We start from the raw sequence: 18,532 nt of genomic DNA, 5'->3' as shown, positions 1-18,532 counted from the left end.
ACCGAATGTCAGAAAAAGACATTTTGACTGGGATCAAACGTTGGGCGATCTACACATGAACTTAGCAGATTCTTCCAACACGGAATAGAAAAGCAATATAAATATAAAATATAAAATTATTACATTATAACAAATATCCTGATACTATTAATAATAATAACAGGTACGTTTGGACGAAATGTTCGCCTGGACCACATCTAAAACATATCCAAAAATAAAAGAAATCGTAGAAGCCGTTTTCGAAGCAAACCAAAAAATATCGTTTTGTATGGGTTGGATAGGGAAGGGGGTGATATCGTTTTTTTTATTGAGGGTCCCCGAAGACCAGAAGTTGATATCTCTTACCGTTTAAGCTCCAGAACCATGACCAGTTGACAAAAAAAACCGATTATATAACTGCTCTCTCTGCGAGAATCAGAGATTGCGTCTGATTGTAAAAGAGTACAAAATCACAGAAAGGTATAATCACACGAACAATTAAGTTGTTTGGACAGATTAAAAGAAAACTGATTGAATTTCCTATCTTAAATCATTATAAGCCTTAAATCTCATATAATCGATTTATACTCCTGAAAAATTGAATGAGCAACATTATCATAAAGATGTTTAATCCCATAAAATGCTTCAATCCCATCACGATCGCTCATTGGGTAGAGTTTGGAAACATTCAAAGTCTTAAGCGAATCAGAAAATACAATGGGACTTATGATAAAAATTTATTGTAATTAAATAGGGGAAGTGCTTATAATTTCGGACAGCTTGCAATTTTGAACATTTTGAGGATAAATTGGAGATTTTAAATATTTGAAGAATAGTGTATTTCAGCCTAATATTCTATATTATTATATTTAATTTATAATTCCTTTGTTGAAATTTCAGTATGATACGATACTAAAAATTTTTCATTTATTAATTCATATTGATAGTGATTTATTCATTAGACCTCAAGTGAATTCTCTTACGAATCACGTTTTTCGTATAAAAAGTAGACAAATTTTCCAGAGATTCACCACATAGGTTATGTTTCTTATTTTGGACAGTTGTTTTGTTTTTCGAAATTCAATTGTTTTTCGAAAGAAAGATTACTTCTTTGAACGATATGCAATGCAAAAAGCCTAAAAGCGTCCCAGAAAAGCAGGGAAATGCGTGAATCACTGCGTACTTTGAGTGCTGAAGTCAATTGTCTTTAATGATTAATATAGAAAGGCTCCGGACTCCCTGGGACATCCTATAGTCTTTCCGTACAGAAGTAGAGTTTGGCAAAGAAAAAAAACATTCGAAAATCTATTTGAAAAGTCAAAAAAGCAACTTTCTTACTTCTTGATAATTCCGCAAGGTGGCTGAAGTACATCCTGTTCGAATTTCGAAGTGCTCAAGTGTCAAAATGTATCGGTCTTCACATTTTTGTGAGGAAAAACCAGATCAACGACGCTTACTGTTCTTGTCCGATTATTTAATCATTCCATAATCACTGAGTAACTCTTTTGCCAGCTTTTTAGTGTGATGTTTGATAAATTTTCCTCACCTTATTCGAAAATCTAGTATGAAAATTCTAAATTGAATTTGAATTCTTCGAACATCAACGACTTTTTGTGCAAATAGAGTTCCATTTACCTTTTATCCAAGACACTATTGGAGAATCAAAATCTACCAGTGTTTGGGCTCAGTTCCTTCTTACAAACTTGAAGAGGCATTGGTAAATAGGGTTGTTGCAATAGATAAGAATGGGCATCATATTATGAAATATCAGCTGTCCGAAATTACAAGCAAGGTGCTCTAAATTAGTCATATTAATGACTATATAGTAGTTAATGTAGTAGGATTAATTTCAGAGAAAAACAAAGACGATAGACTACTTTTCAAGGTTCCAAGCAACATTCCTGTAAAGGAAGTAATCTTTCCGTACAGAAGTAGATCTTGAAAAAATCGAAAATCTATTTGAAGATCCAAAAAGAGACTTTCTTACTTCTTGATAATTCCGCAAGGTGGCTGATGTACATCCTGTTCGAATTTCGAAGTGCTCAAGTGTCAAAATGTGACGGTCTTCACATCGTTGTGAGGAAAACACAGAACAACGACGTTTACTGTTCTTGCCCCAGTATTTAATCACTCCATATTCACTGAGTAACTCTTTTGCTAGCTTTTTAGTGTGATATTTGATAAATTTTCCCCAACTTGTTCGAAAATTTAGTATGAAAATTTGAAATTGAATTTGAATTCTTCGAACTTCAACGACTTTTTGTGCAAATAGAGTTCAATTTATCTTTCATCCAAGACACTATTGGAGAATCAAAATCTACTTGTGCTTGGGCTCAATGGGTGCAAACACAAGTAGATTTTGATTCTCCAATAGTGTCTTGGATAAAAAGTAAATGGAACCCTATTTGCACAAAAAATCGTTAATGTTCGAAGAATTCAAATTCAATTTCGAATTTTCATACTAAATTTTCGAACAAGGTGGGAAAAATATATGAAATATTGCACTAAAAAACTCGCAAGAGTGTTTTTATGTGATTATGGAGAGATTAAATAATGGGACAGAAACAATTAACTTTATTGCTTTATGTTTTTCCTCACAAAATAATGAAACGCAATACATTTTGACACTTGAGCACATTGAAATTCGAACAAGATATACTTCAGCCACCTTGCGAAATTATCAAGAAGTAAGAAAGTCTCTCTTTTGGATATTAAAATAGATTTTCAAATTTTTCAAGATTTTTCAAGGTGATTTTTCAAGAAATTTTTCAACTTGTGAATGATAAGAATAAGAAATTTCAATATTATTGAAAATATCGTACTTTAAACTTTGAACATTTTTGCTTAATATGCACCCTGTCCCAAATTGCAAGAACTTCCTCTATTTAACTACTTTTAAAAGTATGTAACAGCTTTGTCTTTATTTTTATTTTATTTTGTTTTTTCGCCCACAATCAAGCGAAACCTTTTTTTTAAATTGTCTTTTTGGTAGTTAAGTAATCATAGATTCAATTCTTAAAGACCTTTGAATGGTCGACAATCTTAACAGTTCTCTAAAATTTACAAACTTTGTAAAACCGAAAATAGAGACGCTGTAGTTTCAAATAAGTCGACAGAAATGGAAAAATTGTATTTTTTTTTTAATTTTAGTCCTTTAATCTTTTAAGGACGAAAGGCACCGGTGTCCCAAAAGCAAAAGCATTATTTTTTTGACTATATAAATTTATTTTTGTTTTCGGTTCAGAAATAAATGGTTTTTGTTTTTGGGACACCGGTGTACCACTAGTCTTTAAAAGGTCCCTAAAGGGAAGGACTACCGGTAACCAAAAATCGTGTTTTTCCGATTATTTTGAAGAGCCAATAAATTTTTAAAGCCAAGTAAACTATTTGTATTTTTGGGACAACGGTGTCCTAATCGTGCTTAAAGGGTTAAAGGATTAAACTAGACAAAAATTTATGTTTCGTCCTTAAAGGGTTGAACTAGTTTTTTTTCAAGATCTTAAATTTTAATTTCATATAATTTTCTCATTTTCAATTGATGGAGAATTTTGTCTTCAAGCAAAGCATATTCATACGAACAATTGAAGATTTATATTCGTAAAACGTTCTGTGCAAAATCTATTAATCAAGGCTTTATGGACTTGAAGATCTAAAATTTTATTTTTTACGCTTATTTTAATATTTTTTCATACGTAGTCAAAATGTGTTTGATAGGTTTGATATTAAACCATTATCACTTGCAAAAAAAAACTGAGAAAAGAAATGTAAAGAAGAAAAGCGCTAAAAAAAAACTCACAATAAATTCTGGATTACCAGTGGATTTTTCTCATTTATCGTCTCAAAAAGTGCCCTTTTTTCTACATTGCTTATCATTCATTGAGAATTTCTGTGTAAGTTCTAGTCAAGGGTCAGCATGAAAGAGATACGAAAGTTTATTAGGTAATTTTCCTCTGTAGATGTTTCGTGAAGAAACACTCGAAAGAAATTCTTTTTCTTTATCAAAGCTATATCGCTCAAACATAAAGTTTTGTATAGTGACTTTGTTCAAGTTGAGAACGTGCTAAAAAAGTTACACAATATTGAGTGCAAATGGCACAACTTTTTTAATTCACTTTTGTCACAAACTCATTTTATTTGTTGAAATTTGTAAAATGAGAAACTTTTGCTTGAACTGACTTTTCTTCAACGAAACATAAAGGATATGCTGAATTTTATGGAAAATTTATCATGTAATTAATTTCCTTTTGATGTCCAAAAAAAATTGATGATGCGTGGCACAATGTTTATCGGTCAAACGTGACCAAAAAATAATTATTCCGGACAAATATAGCAAAATGCAGTGGATGATAATGGAGTAATTTATTAATTGAGATTTACCCACTTACTATTTTTAGCACGAGAGATTAAACCTTGTTCTTTGATCCCTTTCCCCATTCCGATGCAACAAATCTAGCGCACGCAATTGATCCCAATTGACTCACCAAATGCTATATTATCCATTTTACTACTACTTTCTTGACACCATTATATAATAAACTAATGGCATGTGAGCAAAATTTACTCCTAAGAGATGATTATTTTGTGAATTTGAGTATTATTTGGTGGTGCGACTGGGTGTGTATTTCACTTGTTGAAATATCTTTCTGTTGGAGCACAGATGAAGATGTTATTTTTAAACATTTTCAAAACATAGCAAAGAGTCACCACGCCAGTGTTGTCCACTTGACTCATCACGAAATATTACAAGGTATAATTTAGATTAATCTAAAATTCAAAGTGTCTTCTATGTCAAATTAACGAGAATATTCACACAATCCCATAAAATCGATTAGGGTGGAGCAAGCCCTTTTTGACACCTAAGAATTCTTAAATTTCGTTTTTAATTAAAATTGATATTAAAACAAGTGGCGAAGATTTCCTTCCTTTAAATGAGGGGTTAGTCACTAACGCTAAGAGAGAGATCATTTGAGATATCGATTTCTGGCCTTCGACGACCCTCCCCCCCATAAGTCAACATTACCTAGAATGGTCTTTTTTCTTCCCCTCCCCCACCCCCTCCCTCTCCTAAAAACCATGTTTTCCTTTATTTATTTCGAAAAGGCTTCTACAATTTCTTCGAACATGTTTTTGGGGGTAGTCAATGCTAATATTTCGTCCTTGGACGCCTATGTTCGAAAAACATTTCGATATCGAATATTCGAAGAGCTAAGTTTAACCACTTTTGAGAGTCGATTTTTCAACAGATTTACTCAAAATTGAGTTTTTTTTGAAAGATATTGAAATTTCCAACCTGAGTGTATCGGTCTTAATCGGTAGTCAATCGGTAATATACTGGTAAATTATTTCTAACAATAATCATTTTATAATTTTGCAAATGAGAAACAAAAAACTGCTCTTTCCCGCCATAGCCAGACTGAACCAAAAGCTTTGGGAAAAATCTAAAATTCTCTAAGCTGACCATGCTCTTCCCGACGTTCTCCGGTTCGCATTAGTAATATATACCCCGTCGGATAATATTTTCAATATGTACAACATTCCAGAAATCACTATTTTACCAAGACCAGTCAGTTAAATTACTATATTTTTTCTAATTTTTTTTATTATTTCTAATGTTTTGTCGACCATTTATAAAAATTTATTTTGTACTGACTAAATGTATCACTAAATATTTCAATTAATAAAACTTCCAAATCACTCATTACCAAACAGGAGTTCATCTCATGTTGAAGAGTCAGCCGGGATGCTCTTAACAATTAAAACAATGACATCACACGACCGAGTTATTTGACTCTTATCCTGACTAACATCAAAACAGTGTGTGATTTTGTTTTTTTTTTAGAAAAAACGCATTAACTTTGAGAATAATTAACTTTCCAGTATAATACTCACAGAGAAGGCAGATAGTGTTAAAGAGTACCCGAAAAGCGAAAAAAACGAATTTTGCAAAAAATCGACTTATAAACTGGCAAGTCAATAGATTCGTACATTTCTATTTATCTGGCAAAATTTTACAAACATTTTTTGTGTGTTTACGAACATTTACGAACAAATGTTTGTATAAGAACAAAAAATGCTCGCCAAGTGACCATGTTACAAACAATGTTTGCAAAAAGACCAAACTTTTACGAACTTGTTTCTAGGTTATACGATTTACCAACATTTTGTAAGCCCACAATAAAAATTCACAAACATTTGCGAACAATTTTACAATTTTTTTCTTTGTACAGAAACTCTGCTCTAAAGAATCTCTGTACAAAATTTGTTTACTTTAATCTGACAAGAACTTGAAGATTTACAAGGTCATTAATACTATCATTCAGTATAACCTTACCGATTTGGGATCTCTTTCCGGTTGAGTTTTTTCTCTACCGATTCGAAGGTATATCAGAGGGAACTTACCTAAAAAACCTTTGGAAATTCGAATATTTAAACTGACAAGGTACTCAAAAGTGAGGAAGTTCATGAAAGGAACATTTACTTTAATGAAATTGCGATGCAAACGTTCTACCATCCTGATATTCCAAAAAAACTACATAAAAATTCACTTTTTACCGGAAACATTTGCACAATGTTGTTGACATTGTTAACGATTGAAGTATCAAGAATACCGAAATTCTAAATGGCATAACAATTAGCGCTAAAGCGGCGAGTACGTGAACTTGCTCTTTATGATTCCGGTTTTCAAATAGGTTTGGCTTGGCTTTGGAGTGGCTTTATCTCTTAAAAAAGGTTATTACTGAACCTTCGATTTTAGTGACACTTTTTGCAAAACTGTGTTTTGAAATAGAACGCATCAAACACTTAATTATAGTTTTTCATATATTGATAATAAATTTTTCAAGTGGATCTTTTCACAATTGACGTACAGTAGAGCCTCGCTATAGGCCTTACAGTAGACTCTCTCAAATTCGGGCATATGGGACCGAAATGTCAGCCGAATTAGACAGAAATTCGGGCGACAAACTTTTTGAAATGCAACGATTTTTTATTCATGTGCACATAGATATTGAGTTTACACACTCATATATAACGTAAATTGCATGAAAATCCCTTAATAATGCAAAATCACATCAAAACTAACACAAACCATGCCAAATTTGAGCATATTTGATTCATTTGATAATCACAATCAAACTTGAAAAATGACAACAAACTTTTTTCAAATGTAACCGCTGCCCGAATTAAAAAGTAGCCCGATCTTAAAAGAGCCGAATTAGCGAGAGTCTACTGTATTTGGTTCCAGATTTGACACTTGGGTCACACTATAGTCCATGTCATTTTTTAAAATTATCAACGACTTTTAGTATTGAAATTGCTCGACAATTGGATCACAATTATCATAACTGCTCAATTAAGTTTGCCAAAAGTATTAAAATAATTATGACAACATTGCATGTCGCGTACTGAAAAACATAACCTAACTTAAAATCAGTGATTTGAAATCAACGGTCGATAAATTATGGACTATAGAGCGATGGCCTATGGCGGGGCTCTACTGTATTATCATGTGCTGAAACGGCTTAATTAAATTGTTAGTATTTTTAATAATCGAAAAATCGAAAAATCCTCGAAATGCAACACAAATTGGAGAAGTACGATATTTAAAATGGCCAAAAGTGCTTACATCACTCTATAACACAAAATAGTGAAATAAATACTCAATGAAAGAAAAAATTAGGTAAATAAAACCAAAAATACAAATATGTATGTATTTAACAAAGTAAAGCAAAAGAAATAAAATGTAAATAACAAAATGGCCTTGACCTTTCCGGAGCTGTTTTAAAGCTTGAAATTATAAAAAAAAACGCTAAATTTACAATTGGGGTTTCAAGGGAGTTTATTTATTCTTTTAATGCATTTTCAATTTCGAAAAAAAAAATTAAACTTCACATATCCACACACATTGACTTGTTTTGTATATATTTTAGACATTTCAGTAAAAAGAAAGAGATCTAAATCTAGTTATCTCGCTTACTCTTACAGGCAAGTTCGAAAACATTTTCGAAATTATGTATAAGGGCCTTGACAGACATTAGGATTAGCCGAGAGACGGCTTAGCGTAATTATATTCGAAATAATGGTTAAACTTCATTTCCATTATTTTCCACTAAGTCGTCTCTCAGCTTAAGTCGCAAGTGTGTCTAGGGAATAAGGGTATGAGCGAAATGACTAGGGCTCTATTTTTACAATTTCGAAACATGTTTTCGAATTTGTCTCTTCGAGAAATCGAAATGAATTGAGATCTCTTTTACTACTCTCACTGAATTGTCAAAAACATGTTTACAAAATAAAAGTTATTCTGCTGCGGGGTATTACGCGTATTTTACATTGTCCATGTAAAAATTAAAATCAGAGTAAAAAATCAGTGTAATTTTACAATAAAAAATACACACATACAGCAACAAGAGCCACCTGTCGAAGTTAAATTTTCCAAATACTGTGATAAGCATAATTCCTTTTCAAAATTATTTATGATCATTAATGACGTCATAAGTGAATAACAAACTGAGATAAAATTTGGTAGTATTATGTGGATTTGTTTTTGAAAGAAATATGATATCTGGGCGACAACGCACGATCGACAATGCAATTCACATGAAATAATTGCAAATGCTGTTCTTTGAGATGCAATTCATGTTGTGTTGTGAACTGTATGCAATTAAATGGTAATTATTCGGAATAATTTCCCCAATGAATTTGAGGAGACGTGTGCAATTTTATACTGCGTTTTGCATTACACATACGAAAGGGGGACTACTCTTGATGAAAACTGATGTGTTGGTGGATGAAAGCAAAAATAGAGTAACCAAATGACCCAGACATCGAGGGTATCTTTTTTTTGCATTGAATGCCTCTGCATTGGCAAAGATGGACCATCTGCTACAATCTTAGATGCATATCTGCGGAAATTCGATCTGCTTCCAATTTGTACAGCCTCTGCAGCTGCTGGATTTTTTTCCATACTTACACAAAATTTTATGAAAGTGAATTTAGCCGTAGGGTGAGTAACCCACTTTTCGCCACTTTTACCAAAAATTAAGCTAAGTTTGGATTTTCTTAACTTTCACACTTGGACGTATTTCGTCAGATCTTGACACATCGTTTAGAACGATTGTGCACAGAAAGTAAAAAAAAAATTGTCGTCCGCTGTCTTAAGATAGATGACCAACCTCCTGAGAAAAATGGTAAGGGAAGTATTTCAGACATTGCACATAGTCTGGCTTCGAACACATCATATTTTTCCCATATTCATTTAATTAATCTGACCTATGGAAATCATTTTCCGAAAAATAAATCAGATAAAGGAAGTGTTCGAAACTAGAGTATGTGCGAAGTTTGAGAGCCTTCCCTTACTAAAGTTTTTTCTTAAAATATTCCATTCGAAATAAAAATTAGTGATATGCCTAGAACAGCTTATTGTAGCTGAGATTGTTAACGTGAGCTAACTCGGAATGCATGCAAAATCGATTTGAAACTAAACATGAGAGATATTATAGTACATCAATAATTTGCAATCAAATTTTTCTGAAAAATTGCAAACTTTTTATTTAAATCAAAATATCTAGGATGTAAATAACCTGACAGATAGGTGATTGTGGAATATAGAGCAAGATCTCCTCTATAATTTTGTCCCAAAACTCGATCTCATCGGTGGCTCAGAGCCGAGATATTTTAATTTATTTGTTTTGGAACACGTTTTTTGACCACAGTGGGCATTTTGTTCATGTGACGAACTAGGGCAACATCAAAGAAGAATTCTGTAAGAATATTATTTTAAACCCTTATTTTAAATACCGTAGTCGAGTAAAAGCAATCATATCAGCACCTGCGTACTTTCGCAGCGTTATTGTGGGAAAAGATATTATTTTTTTTACACTAAAATGACAAAATATGACAGATGGCATAATGTTTAAAATTATGCCGAAATAATCATCAAAATCGGTTAAGCACGTGTCGAGATAATTGAGTTTGTGTAATATGAAAATTAGTTTTTCGATTGTGGCGTCCCTAGCGCTGATCTTACGAAGTTCAATTGTTCTAGAAAACTGTAACGCCTTGCAAGACCTTTGAATTTCGTGAAATTTAACCCTTCATATCTCCGGTTCTATTTTAACCACAGCGAATCCACGCCACTTTTTAAAAACTTCATAGCGTATGCTACAGTACGTAAATTAGTTTGAATTTTAATGCTATCGCAGCGCCACCTGTAGTGGCCTTTTGAACTTTCATCTGAATGTGCTCATCGAGACGAAACCAAGAACCCAAAATTTAGGTCAAAATGTTAATAAATTAGAACCGGAGATAGAGGCCGATCAATTTTCGAACTTTGACTCCTTATAGCTCGAGTCAGAGGTTATCGATTGACTTAAGTATTTTTTTGCTTCAAAGGAATAATATTCGGCTACAACATACTAAAATTTGAGCCCGATGCACAATAGAGTTTTTGAGTTATTTAACTTAGAAAACTCAAACTTTTTCTTTTTAATAATAGTGGCCCTAGCGGTGGTTTTATGAACTTCGAGAAAAGGAGAAGTGACATTTCGCGAGAGCCTTCCAAATGCTCTCATTTTTTTTTTAATTTTGACGATTAGAACCAGAATTATGACCACCTTAAGAATTTTTTTTGGACCCTTATAGTTCAGGTCAGGGGGTCAGGGGATCTTAAGTTTAGTACTGATCGAAAACTCTAAGGGCCAGCTATATCATAAAATAATTTGAGACCGATAGGTGCTATGGGGGCGGTGCTATTGAGAAAACAAAAAAATAGGGGTATTCAAAATGTCGGAAAGAGAGTTGCATCAAGTTGCAATTTTCACCCGATATACAATGGAGGAAATTTGAATAGGTATTTTTTGAAAGGGGCTGGTGTGGGTGAGGGGTTGGTCCAACAAACCTAGTTTTATTATGGCAAGTAAAGGTCTGCCCAAGGATCATTTTTATCATAGTGACCCGCACTCACTCTCGTGCGTGCGTGAACACCAGTCGATAATTCGAATTTATGGTACAAATAGGGGGGAAATTTGAATAGGTATTTTTATTTTTTAATATTACTGGAACCGTTCTTTTATAAGAAATTGTTTATATTGACAATAAAATGATCAAATCTGTCTTTTCCTTCAAATTAAAGCCTTCAACAGTAAGAAAATTTTATTTAATAACTAGAATTTTTGATTGATAGAGGCCATAAGATTTTAAATAATAAAATCATTCTAATAAAGGGCTTTAAGGAGCTTGGCTTAACAATATTTGCTATTACGCAGAGAATGAGTAGTTCAGGAAACATTATTTGCCAATTCGTCAATAAAAAGGACTCCTAGGGACGAAAATAAGGTACTTTTAATGGTAATACCATGTTTTATAGTAAGGATTTAGCACGAATTTCTTATAAAACAGTGAGTTTTACTTATTAAACTTTTCAGATACATGTAGAATATTGAAGTACCAATTACTACACGTCGTATCTGACCAATCCTGATGGCTACAATCTGCCTAGATTACACAAAACCTTTGAAGAAACCACCATTTAATAAGCATAATTTTGAGGGTCGATTGGAATTCAAAGAGAAATGAATTTCTATCACAAGATTTGGCGGAATGTTATAAATTAAAGTTTTTACCAATAGAAAAAATAATATTTCGTCAGTTTTCATCCAGAGAAATTCATTTTTATTGAATACCAATCGAGCGACAAAAAGCTGTTTCTTTACTGGTAGTTTCTTAAGAGATTTTGTCAACTGTAGGTAGATTGTAGCCATCAGGATTCCTCGGATGCGACGTGTAGTGATTGGTATTTGAATATCCTATCTGTATTTCAGAAGTTTGTAACGTAAAAGTCACAGCTTTGCAAAAAGTTTGTACCAAATCCTTATCAAATAACATGGTAATACCTATGAAAGTACTTTATTTTCGTCCCTAGGAGTCCTTTTTATTGACGAATTGGCAAATAATGTTTCCTGAACTACTCATTCTCTACGTAATAGCAAGTATTGTTAAGCCAAGCTCCTTAAAGCCCTTTATTAGAACGATTTTATTACTTAAAATCTTATGGCCTCTATCAATCAAAAATTCTAGTTATTAAATAAAATTTTCTTACTGTGGAAGGCTTTAATTTGAAGGAAAAGACTAATTTGATCATTTTATTATCAATATAAACAATTTCTTATAAAAGAACGGTTCCAGTAATATTAAAAAATAAAAATACCTATTCAAATTTCCCCCCTATTTGTACCATAAATTCGAATTATCGACTGGTGTTCACGCACGCACGAGAGTGAGTGCGGGTCACTATGATAAAAATGATCCTTGGGCAGACCTTTACTTGCCATAATAAAACTAGGTTTGTTGGACCAACCCCTCACCCACACCACCCCCTTTCAAAAAATACCTATTTAAATTTCCTCCACTGTATAACCTTTGCCGGAAACCGCAAGTCGATATCTTTCTTAGGGCCCTGACAAATCTGAGGATTAGCCGAGAGATAGATAGATAGATAGATAGATAGATAGATAGATAGATAGATAGATAGATAGATAGATAGATAGATAAATAGGATAGATATGTTTATTTCATGTCAAAAGAATATACATTCTGTAACTGACTATATAAAAATGACTATATAAGATGGCTTAGCGTAATTATATTAAATATAATGGTTAAACGAGGGGCCTCTTGACATTTCATTTTTCCATACGTTTTAGCATAGCGGCACTGAAGACTATTGGAAAGTTTTTTCCTAAAGAGAATTGACTTATCAGTCTGATATATTTCGAAATCATGCATTAAAAGCTATCTAAAAATACATATTTAATTATGCTCGCGGAAATAATACAAGAACTACGAGGAAATTTGTTTAAGGCGCGGTGCAATATCTGCTAAATTTTTACAAGGAAAAACGAAAAATAGCTTCACTTTTTATTACGCTTCGTGGGCCCCTGGGTTAAACTACATTTACATAATTTTCCACTAAGTCGTCTCTCGGCTTAAGTCGTAAGTGTGTCTAGGGCATTAGTGCGGGAGCTATTAACCTCCAAAGAGCGACCGGACGGCTGGGCACTTTTCTTTGCCACATACTGTGAAGTGCGCTAATCCTAATGCTTCGCTATGTGGATCGTTATGACTACGCTAACTAGACAAATTCCACTTAAAATAATATTTTTATTTTTATTTCCGTAATATAGTCACTACAGTAACATAATATAACGCTAACTTAGTAGTATTATCATTATTTTATAAATTTTCTTTAATATTTTTGATATTTTTTATATTATGTTTCTGAATGAAGCAGTGAATAGTTCTATGGATTTAGAAGAAATAAAAAAGAATTTCATCAGTCCAAAAACAAGCGTAAAAGTAGCACTCTACGGAAAACGATTCGCTTACCGCACCTTACTATATTCGCGATTAGGCAATGGCGAATGGCGAAATATATTTTGGCAAAGTATAGGCCCGATCGGAGCACTGAGAAAAAAAGAGGCTGCGGTTAAATTTTTCCTCTTATCTTTAACACTTTATAGGTGTAAAAATACATCAACATTTTTCAATGCTAATTTTTACACCTTTTTAAGGGTAAATTTAACATGGGAAAGGGTAACTTTAACCTATAATAAACTAAAAAATGGTGATATTTACACTGATTTCGGATTAATACTGCAGGGTAAAATTAACTTTTCCTGGATTGTTATTTTGACTTTTCGGATTTCTCTCAGTGAGGACACGAAATTTTGGTAGGATTATAGTAAGTGAGATTGTTAAGAATATCACCTAATAGGAAAAATCTCTGCGGATCAAAGTATAATCCTTGGCCGATACTTCCAAAAGTTTCTTGACAAAACTATATTTGAGAAATCAGATGGATAAATACTTTTTGCAAATGAGTTTTTTATAAATTATAGATGTTATTTAGTTGTTTCAAAAAAATAATTGATTTTATTTTGATTGATATTATACTATCTCAGAATGACAACTTTTCAGGAGAGCCACTTGAAGTTGGCGATTTCCTATTCTGTCCTTGTAATTTTTTTTTCTAAAAGCATGAATATCTTTGTACTCTTTTTACCCGGACGTTAGATGATCATCAAATTTTTACCAATTGTAGATCTCGGTCCCAAGAACAACATATCAGGCGTCGATTTTTCATCGGCCAAAAGTTTGTTGACAATTTTGAGAAATTGTCTCAAAGTGGTCAAATACGTATAGGGTGGAATAACCGGCTATCGCCATGTTTAAGAAAAAATTAAATTCATTTAATCATAACTTTTGAATCCTTGTTACAAAATAAGTCAAATTTGACACAAAGTTACTTAGATGTATTGGCTCTAGATACGTGAAAACAATAATCCTAGAACATAACGCTGGACTACTTAAAAAACTGATTTTTATTAATAATGCAAAAATAACCATTTCGTCGCCACTTTTTACCACTTTTCGCCAGTTTTGTAAAATTTGTAACCACTTCTCGCCACCCACTTGAAAAGAACCACACTCGGTTATTTTAGGCAATGCTATGAAAAGAATACATTCACCATTTCTCTTTCCTTGTGATCACTTTATTATTACTCTCTTTAAATGATTTTTTCTTCACTTTTATTTGAGAAATCAAATTATGAGGCTTTTGCAGAAAGTAAACAATGCAGATTTGACAACTGAGAATGTACGAAGTGAAGTTAGCGTCGCCTATTGAAAAGATATGGCGACAGGTGGTAAAATCAATTCCAGAATATTACCACTTCTCGCCATGCCTCATTTTTATACAAAAATAATATAAAATGAAATATTAATTGACTAAATACAAATTTTATGTATTTCACAAGTGCAATTAAATATTCAATAGACAAATTATTGACCCAAATAGGTATTTTTGGCCTGATGAAAATTTGACGACACTTAGTACATTTGGTAAGAGATGTTGGATTCGATGCACTTGCTTAAAATATTGCTCTAAAAAGTGATCAAAATCGTGAATCCAAAAAGAATAATTATTATTTTTCGATTCTATGCGTAGAAGCAGAAACAATACAAAAAAATTGCGACTCATTTATTTCATAAATTGCGAAAAATAGCGATTTCAATGCAAGTGGCGAGAAGTGGGGCACTGGCGAGAACTGGTGATTCCACCCTATTTTGTCTACTGGCGGAGAAAATGACTTCCCTATTGCAGCGACAAGTGGTGACTTCTCCCTAAATGAAACTTTGTCAACATCTCACCAGTTTAATTTTCTATTTATATCACAAGTAGTTGCTGGATTTTTTTTCTTTCTGGGCCAAACCCGGAAATTGCATATGGAGTACCCTTGAAATTATCGTGATTATTTTGTTTTTCTTTCACTGAAATGCAACTATGTCAACTTGTGCAATTTACTTCTTGTTGATGTTTATTTTTCGTTCAATCTTTGCCAAATACTTATGAAATCTTTTGCAAGTGTCTTCCCATAATCTTTAAAAAAAGATTTTTATGTTGTTTCTAAGATTAAAGTGTTTAGTGCACTCTTAAGAATCGTTAGGCAACAGATAGGGAAAGGATAGTAACTTAAAATGTAAAGCGGGACTATTCAGGGAAAGGTATTACCTAGACAATTTGCAATGGCTATGGAAAATGATCGAAGTATTAAATGGCATTCAATTTGATATTGAAATGTTTTGAATATACGAAAAATTAATAATTGTGTGATGATTACGATAAAAAAAAGACTTATTTGAGAATGCTTGGAAAATTTGCAAAGATTTCTTTTTTTTTTTTTTGGTTTTCAAAGGAATGCCTTTAACAACTGAGCTCATAGCTTCCATAGCCACATATACAAATCTTAGAAAATTTGTAACATCTCTGTGTCTCCAGGCATACTCCAATAATTCTGTCTTGGACTTCCCTGTGGCCACAAGAGACAGTACCTCATAGATAGTGTTAAAAAATCTCACCCGCTCCACCAAACTCTCAGCACGTCTTGCAAAGGACAACCGTCGTTGTTCTGCCGTTGTCATAATTCTTGGATTTTCTTGTACTCTTGTGTCTCAGAGGCCTCTTAATTTGCCAAAATCACCGGACAGATCTTTCTGTCGAAAGGAGAATTACTTTCCCCACAAAAAAAACTTATATAATACTTATATACTTTCTTGTTGCAAATTGCAACAATTTCCTTTTTTTTTTGACCAAACACAAAGCACTATCCACTTGAGAGATCTTACTGATTTGATTTAAAAATCAATGTATAAATTCACTTGAAATTTTAAAATAATAAATTAAAAATCAATCGAAAAAGTTCCTTTCGAAATACGTGAAGAAAACAAGATTTATGTATTTATTTTTTTTTAAATAGCACAATCACTTATTATTTTTGCCCTGTTGACAATGTACCAAGATAAAAATATCCATTTAGATTAAAACAATGCACAGAAGAAGAAAGAAAAAAAGAAAAACAATACGTGAAGTTATGTTTGTCGAACGGAAACTTTACGAAAAAGATAGTGCTGCGAGTGCTCTTGCTCACTAACGAACTAATCTATATAAAATCATGAATGCGACTAAAATACGCTCAAGAAGAGGCCTTTCGAGTCAGAGAAAAATAAAATATCTCCCTCACAATCACACACAAACACTATTACATATACTTACAAATCGAATGTAACGCTTATGAGATGTGGTTAAATTAAAACAAAAATTATACTCTTAAAGAAATCCTAATTAAACCTTAAACATTTTTTCTGTGTTATCTTTTTGCAATAAATTTATCATGAATCATTATGAAAAAAAATCCCCAATTGGAACACAATTGACTAAATAGAAGAAATTGTATAAACAAAAGAAAATATTCAAGAGATGAGACAACCCAAAATCAATAAATTATAAAATTTGGCATTACCGATGGAGAATTTCAAAAAACAAAACATCTATTGCGTCTGTTTTAAAAATGAGAGCGAAAGGTGTTACAATTAATAATAACAAAATATTCTTACAAGGCAAAAAAGGTATAAACTTGATATTTACACGTATTTTATCACCCAATAATTTATTATTCCAACGCTGCTGTAAAGAAAATCAGGTGTAATCCTCCACAAATGACTGGAATAATTATAGGTAATTATAATTTATGAACAACTTGTATTTATGGATCTAAAAATAGCACTAAAGCTACTAAACTATTTACTATGCTTCAGAAATGTTAGAATGCTTTTTTGAAAAATGTCCTATGTTTTACAAAATGCTCAAACTCGTGATTTTAATGCTTTAGCCTCAAAATTATTTCACACCATTTTCCATTTATTGGTTCACAACTTGATTTTCGGAGAAAAATTACTTATCGGTTCAATACCGGCTGATCACCAGTTCAAAATCCTTTGGGAACGGTTCAGCTTTGATAGGAATTCCAAGACCTTTCTTAGAAGCCCAAACATGATAACATTCGATTATGAAAACACTCTCCAGATCCTTTTTAATCTTTGACTTTGAAAAACCGATGAAATGTCAGCCTGGATAATCTCTAAACTAAAAATAAAACTAAATTACTTATCGGTTCATAATCGGTTCAATACCCGATCATTCCCGGTTCAAAATCCTTTGGGAACGGTAACAACTGTTCAGGAATTCCAAGACCTTTCATTCAAGCCCAAACATGATAACGTTCTATTCAGAAATACGCCATTTAGATCCTTTTTAATCTTTGACTTTGAAAAACCGAGAAAAAAATCAGCCTAAATAATCTCTAAAACATATCCGAAAATGAAAAAAAAATCGATTAGGAGTAAAGCAGTTCATTTTCGCACAAATATTACTTAGCTGTTCTTAATTGGTTCAATAACGGGTCATTATCAGTTCAAAATCGTTTGTAAACGGTTAAGACTTTTCAGGATTTCCAAGACCTTTCTTAGAAGCCCAAACAATCGATTAAGAAAACACTCTCCAGATCCTTTTTAATCTTTGGCTTTGAAAAACCGATGAAATGTCAGCCTGGATAATATCTAAAACATATCCGAAAATCAGGGGCCTCTCGACATTTCATTTTTCCATACGTTTTTGCATAGAGGCACTGAAGACTACTGGCAAGTTTTTTCCTAAAGAGAATTGACTTATCAGTTTAACATATTTAGAAATCGTGCATTAAAAGCTATCTTAAAATACATATTTCATTATACTCGCCGAAATAATACAAGAACTACGAGGAAATTTGTTTAAGTCGCGGTGCAATATCTGCAAAATTTTTACAAGGAAAAATGAAAAATAGCTTCACTTTTTATTACGCTTCGTGGTCCCCTGCGAAAATGAAAAAAAATCGCTTACGAGTAAAGCAGTCGATTTTCGGACAAAATTTAGTTGTCGATTCATAATTGGTTCAATACCGGTACAATATCGTTTGGAAACGATTAAGACTTGTCAGTAATTCCAAGACCTTTCATTTAAACCCAAACATGATAACATTCGATTAAGAAATACGTTCTCCAGATCCTTTTTAATCTTTGACTTTAAAAAATCGATAAAATGTCACTTTCATCATCATCATTCTCCGATTTCCAAAATTTTCCCAAACCCCTTATGCGGTAAGTGATCGAAATATAATATATACAA

At 32.5% G+C, this 18,532-nt stretch overlaps 1 protein-coding gene across 4 annotated transcripts in view; it reads right to left on the bottom strand.

Annotated features, from left to right (window-relative positions):
- LOC129803650 (uncharacterized protein ZK1073.1) overlaps positions 1-16,511 on the bottom strand; it is a 70,911-nt gene extending 54,400 nt beyond the window's left edge. For 2 of the 4 annotated variants that reach the window (XM_055850364.1, XM_055850365.1), the window contains exon 1: positions 15,865-16,511. In XM_055850364.1, coding sequence (XP_055706339.1) covers positions 15,865-15,954 — 90 coding nt within the window. In that variant the 5' untranslated portion in view covers positions 15,955-16,511. The remainder of the gene's footprint in view (positions 1-15,864) is intronic. The other 2 variants (XM_055850366.1, XM_055850368.1) reach the window with 2 other exon arrangements.
- Positions 16,512-18,532: the final 2,021 nt, after the last annotated feature.

This window comes from Phlebotomus papatasi, chromosome 2, assembly GCF_024763615.1.
Source record: "Phlebotomus papatasi isolate M1 chromosome 2, Ppap_2.1, whole genome shotgun sequence".
In the NCBI taxonomy this organism is placed as follows: Eukaryota; Metazoa; Arthropoda; class Insecta; order Diptera; family Psychodidae; genus Phlebotomus; species Phlebotomus papatasi.
The sequence above is the reverse complement of the archived record's forward strand: the minus strand, read 5'-3'. Positions and strand labels throughout refer to the sequence as shown.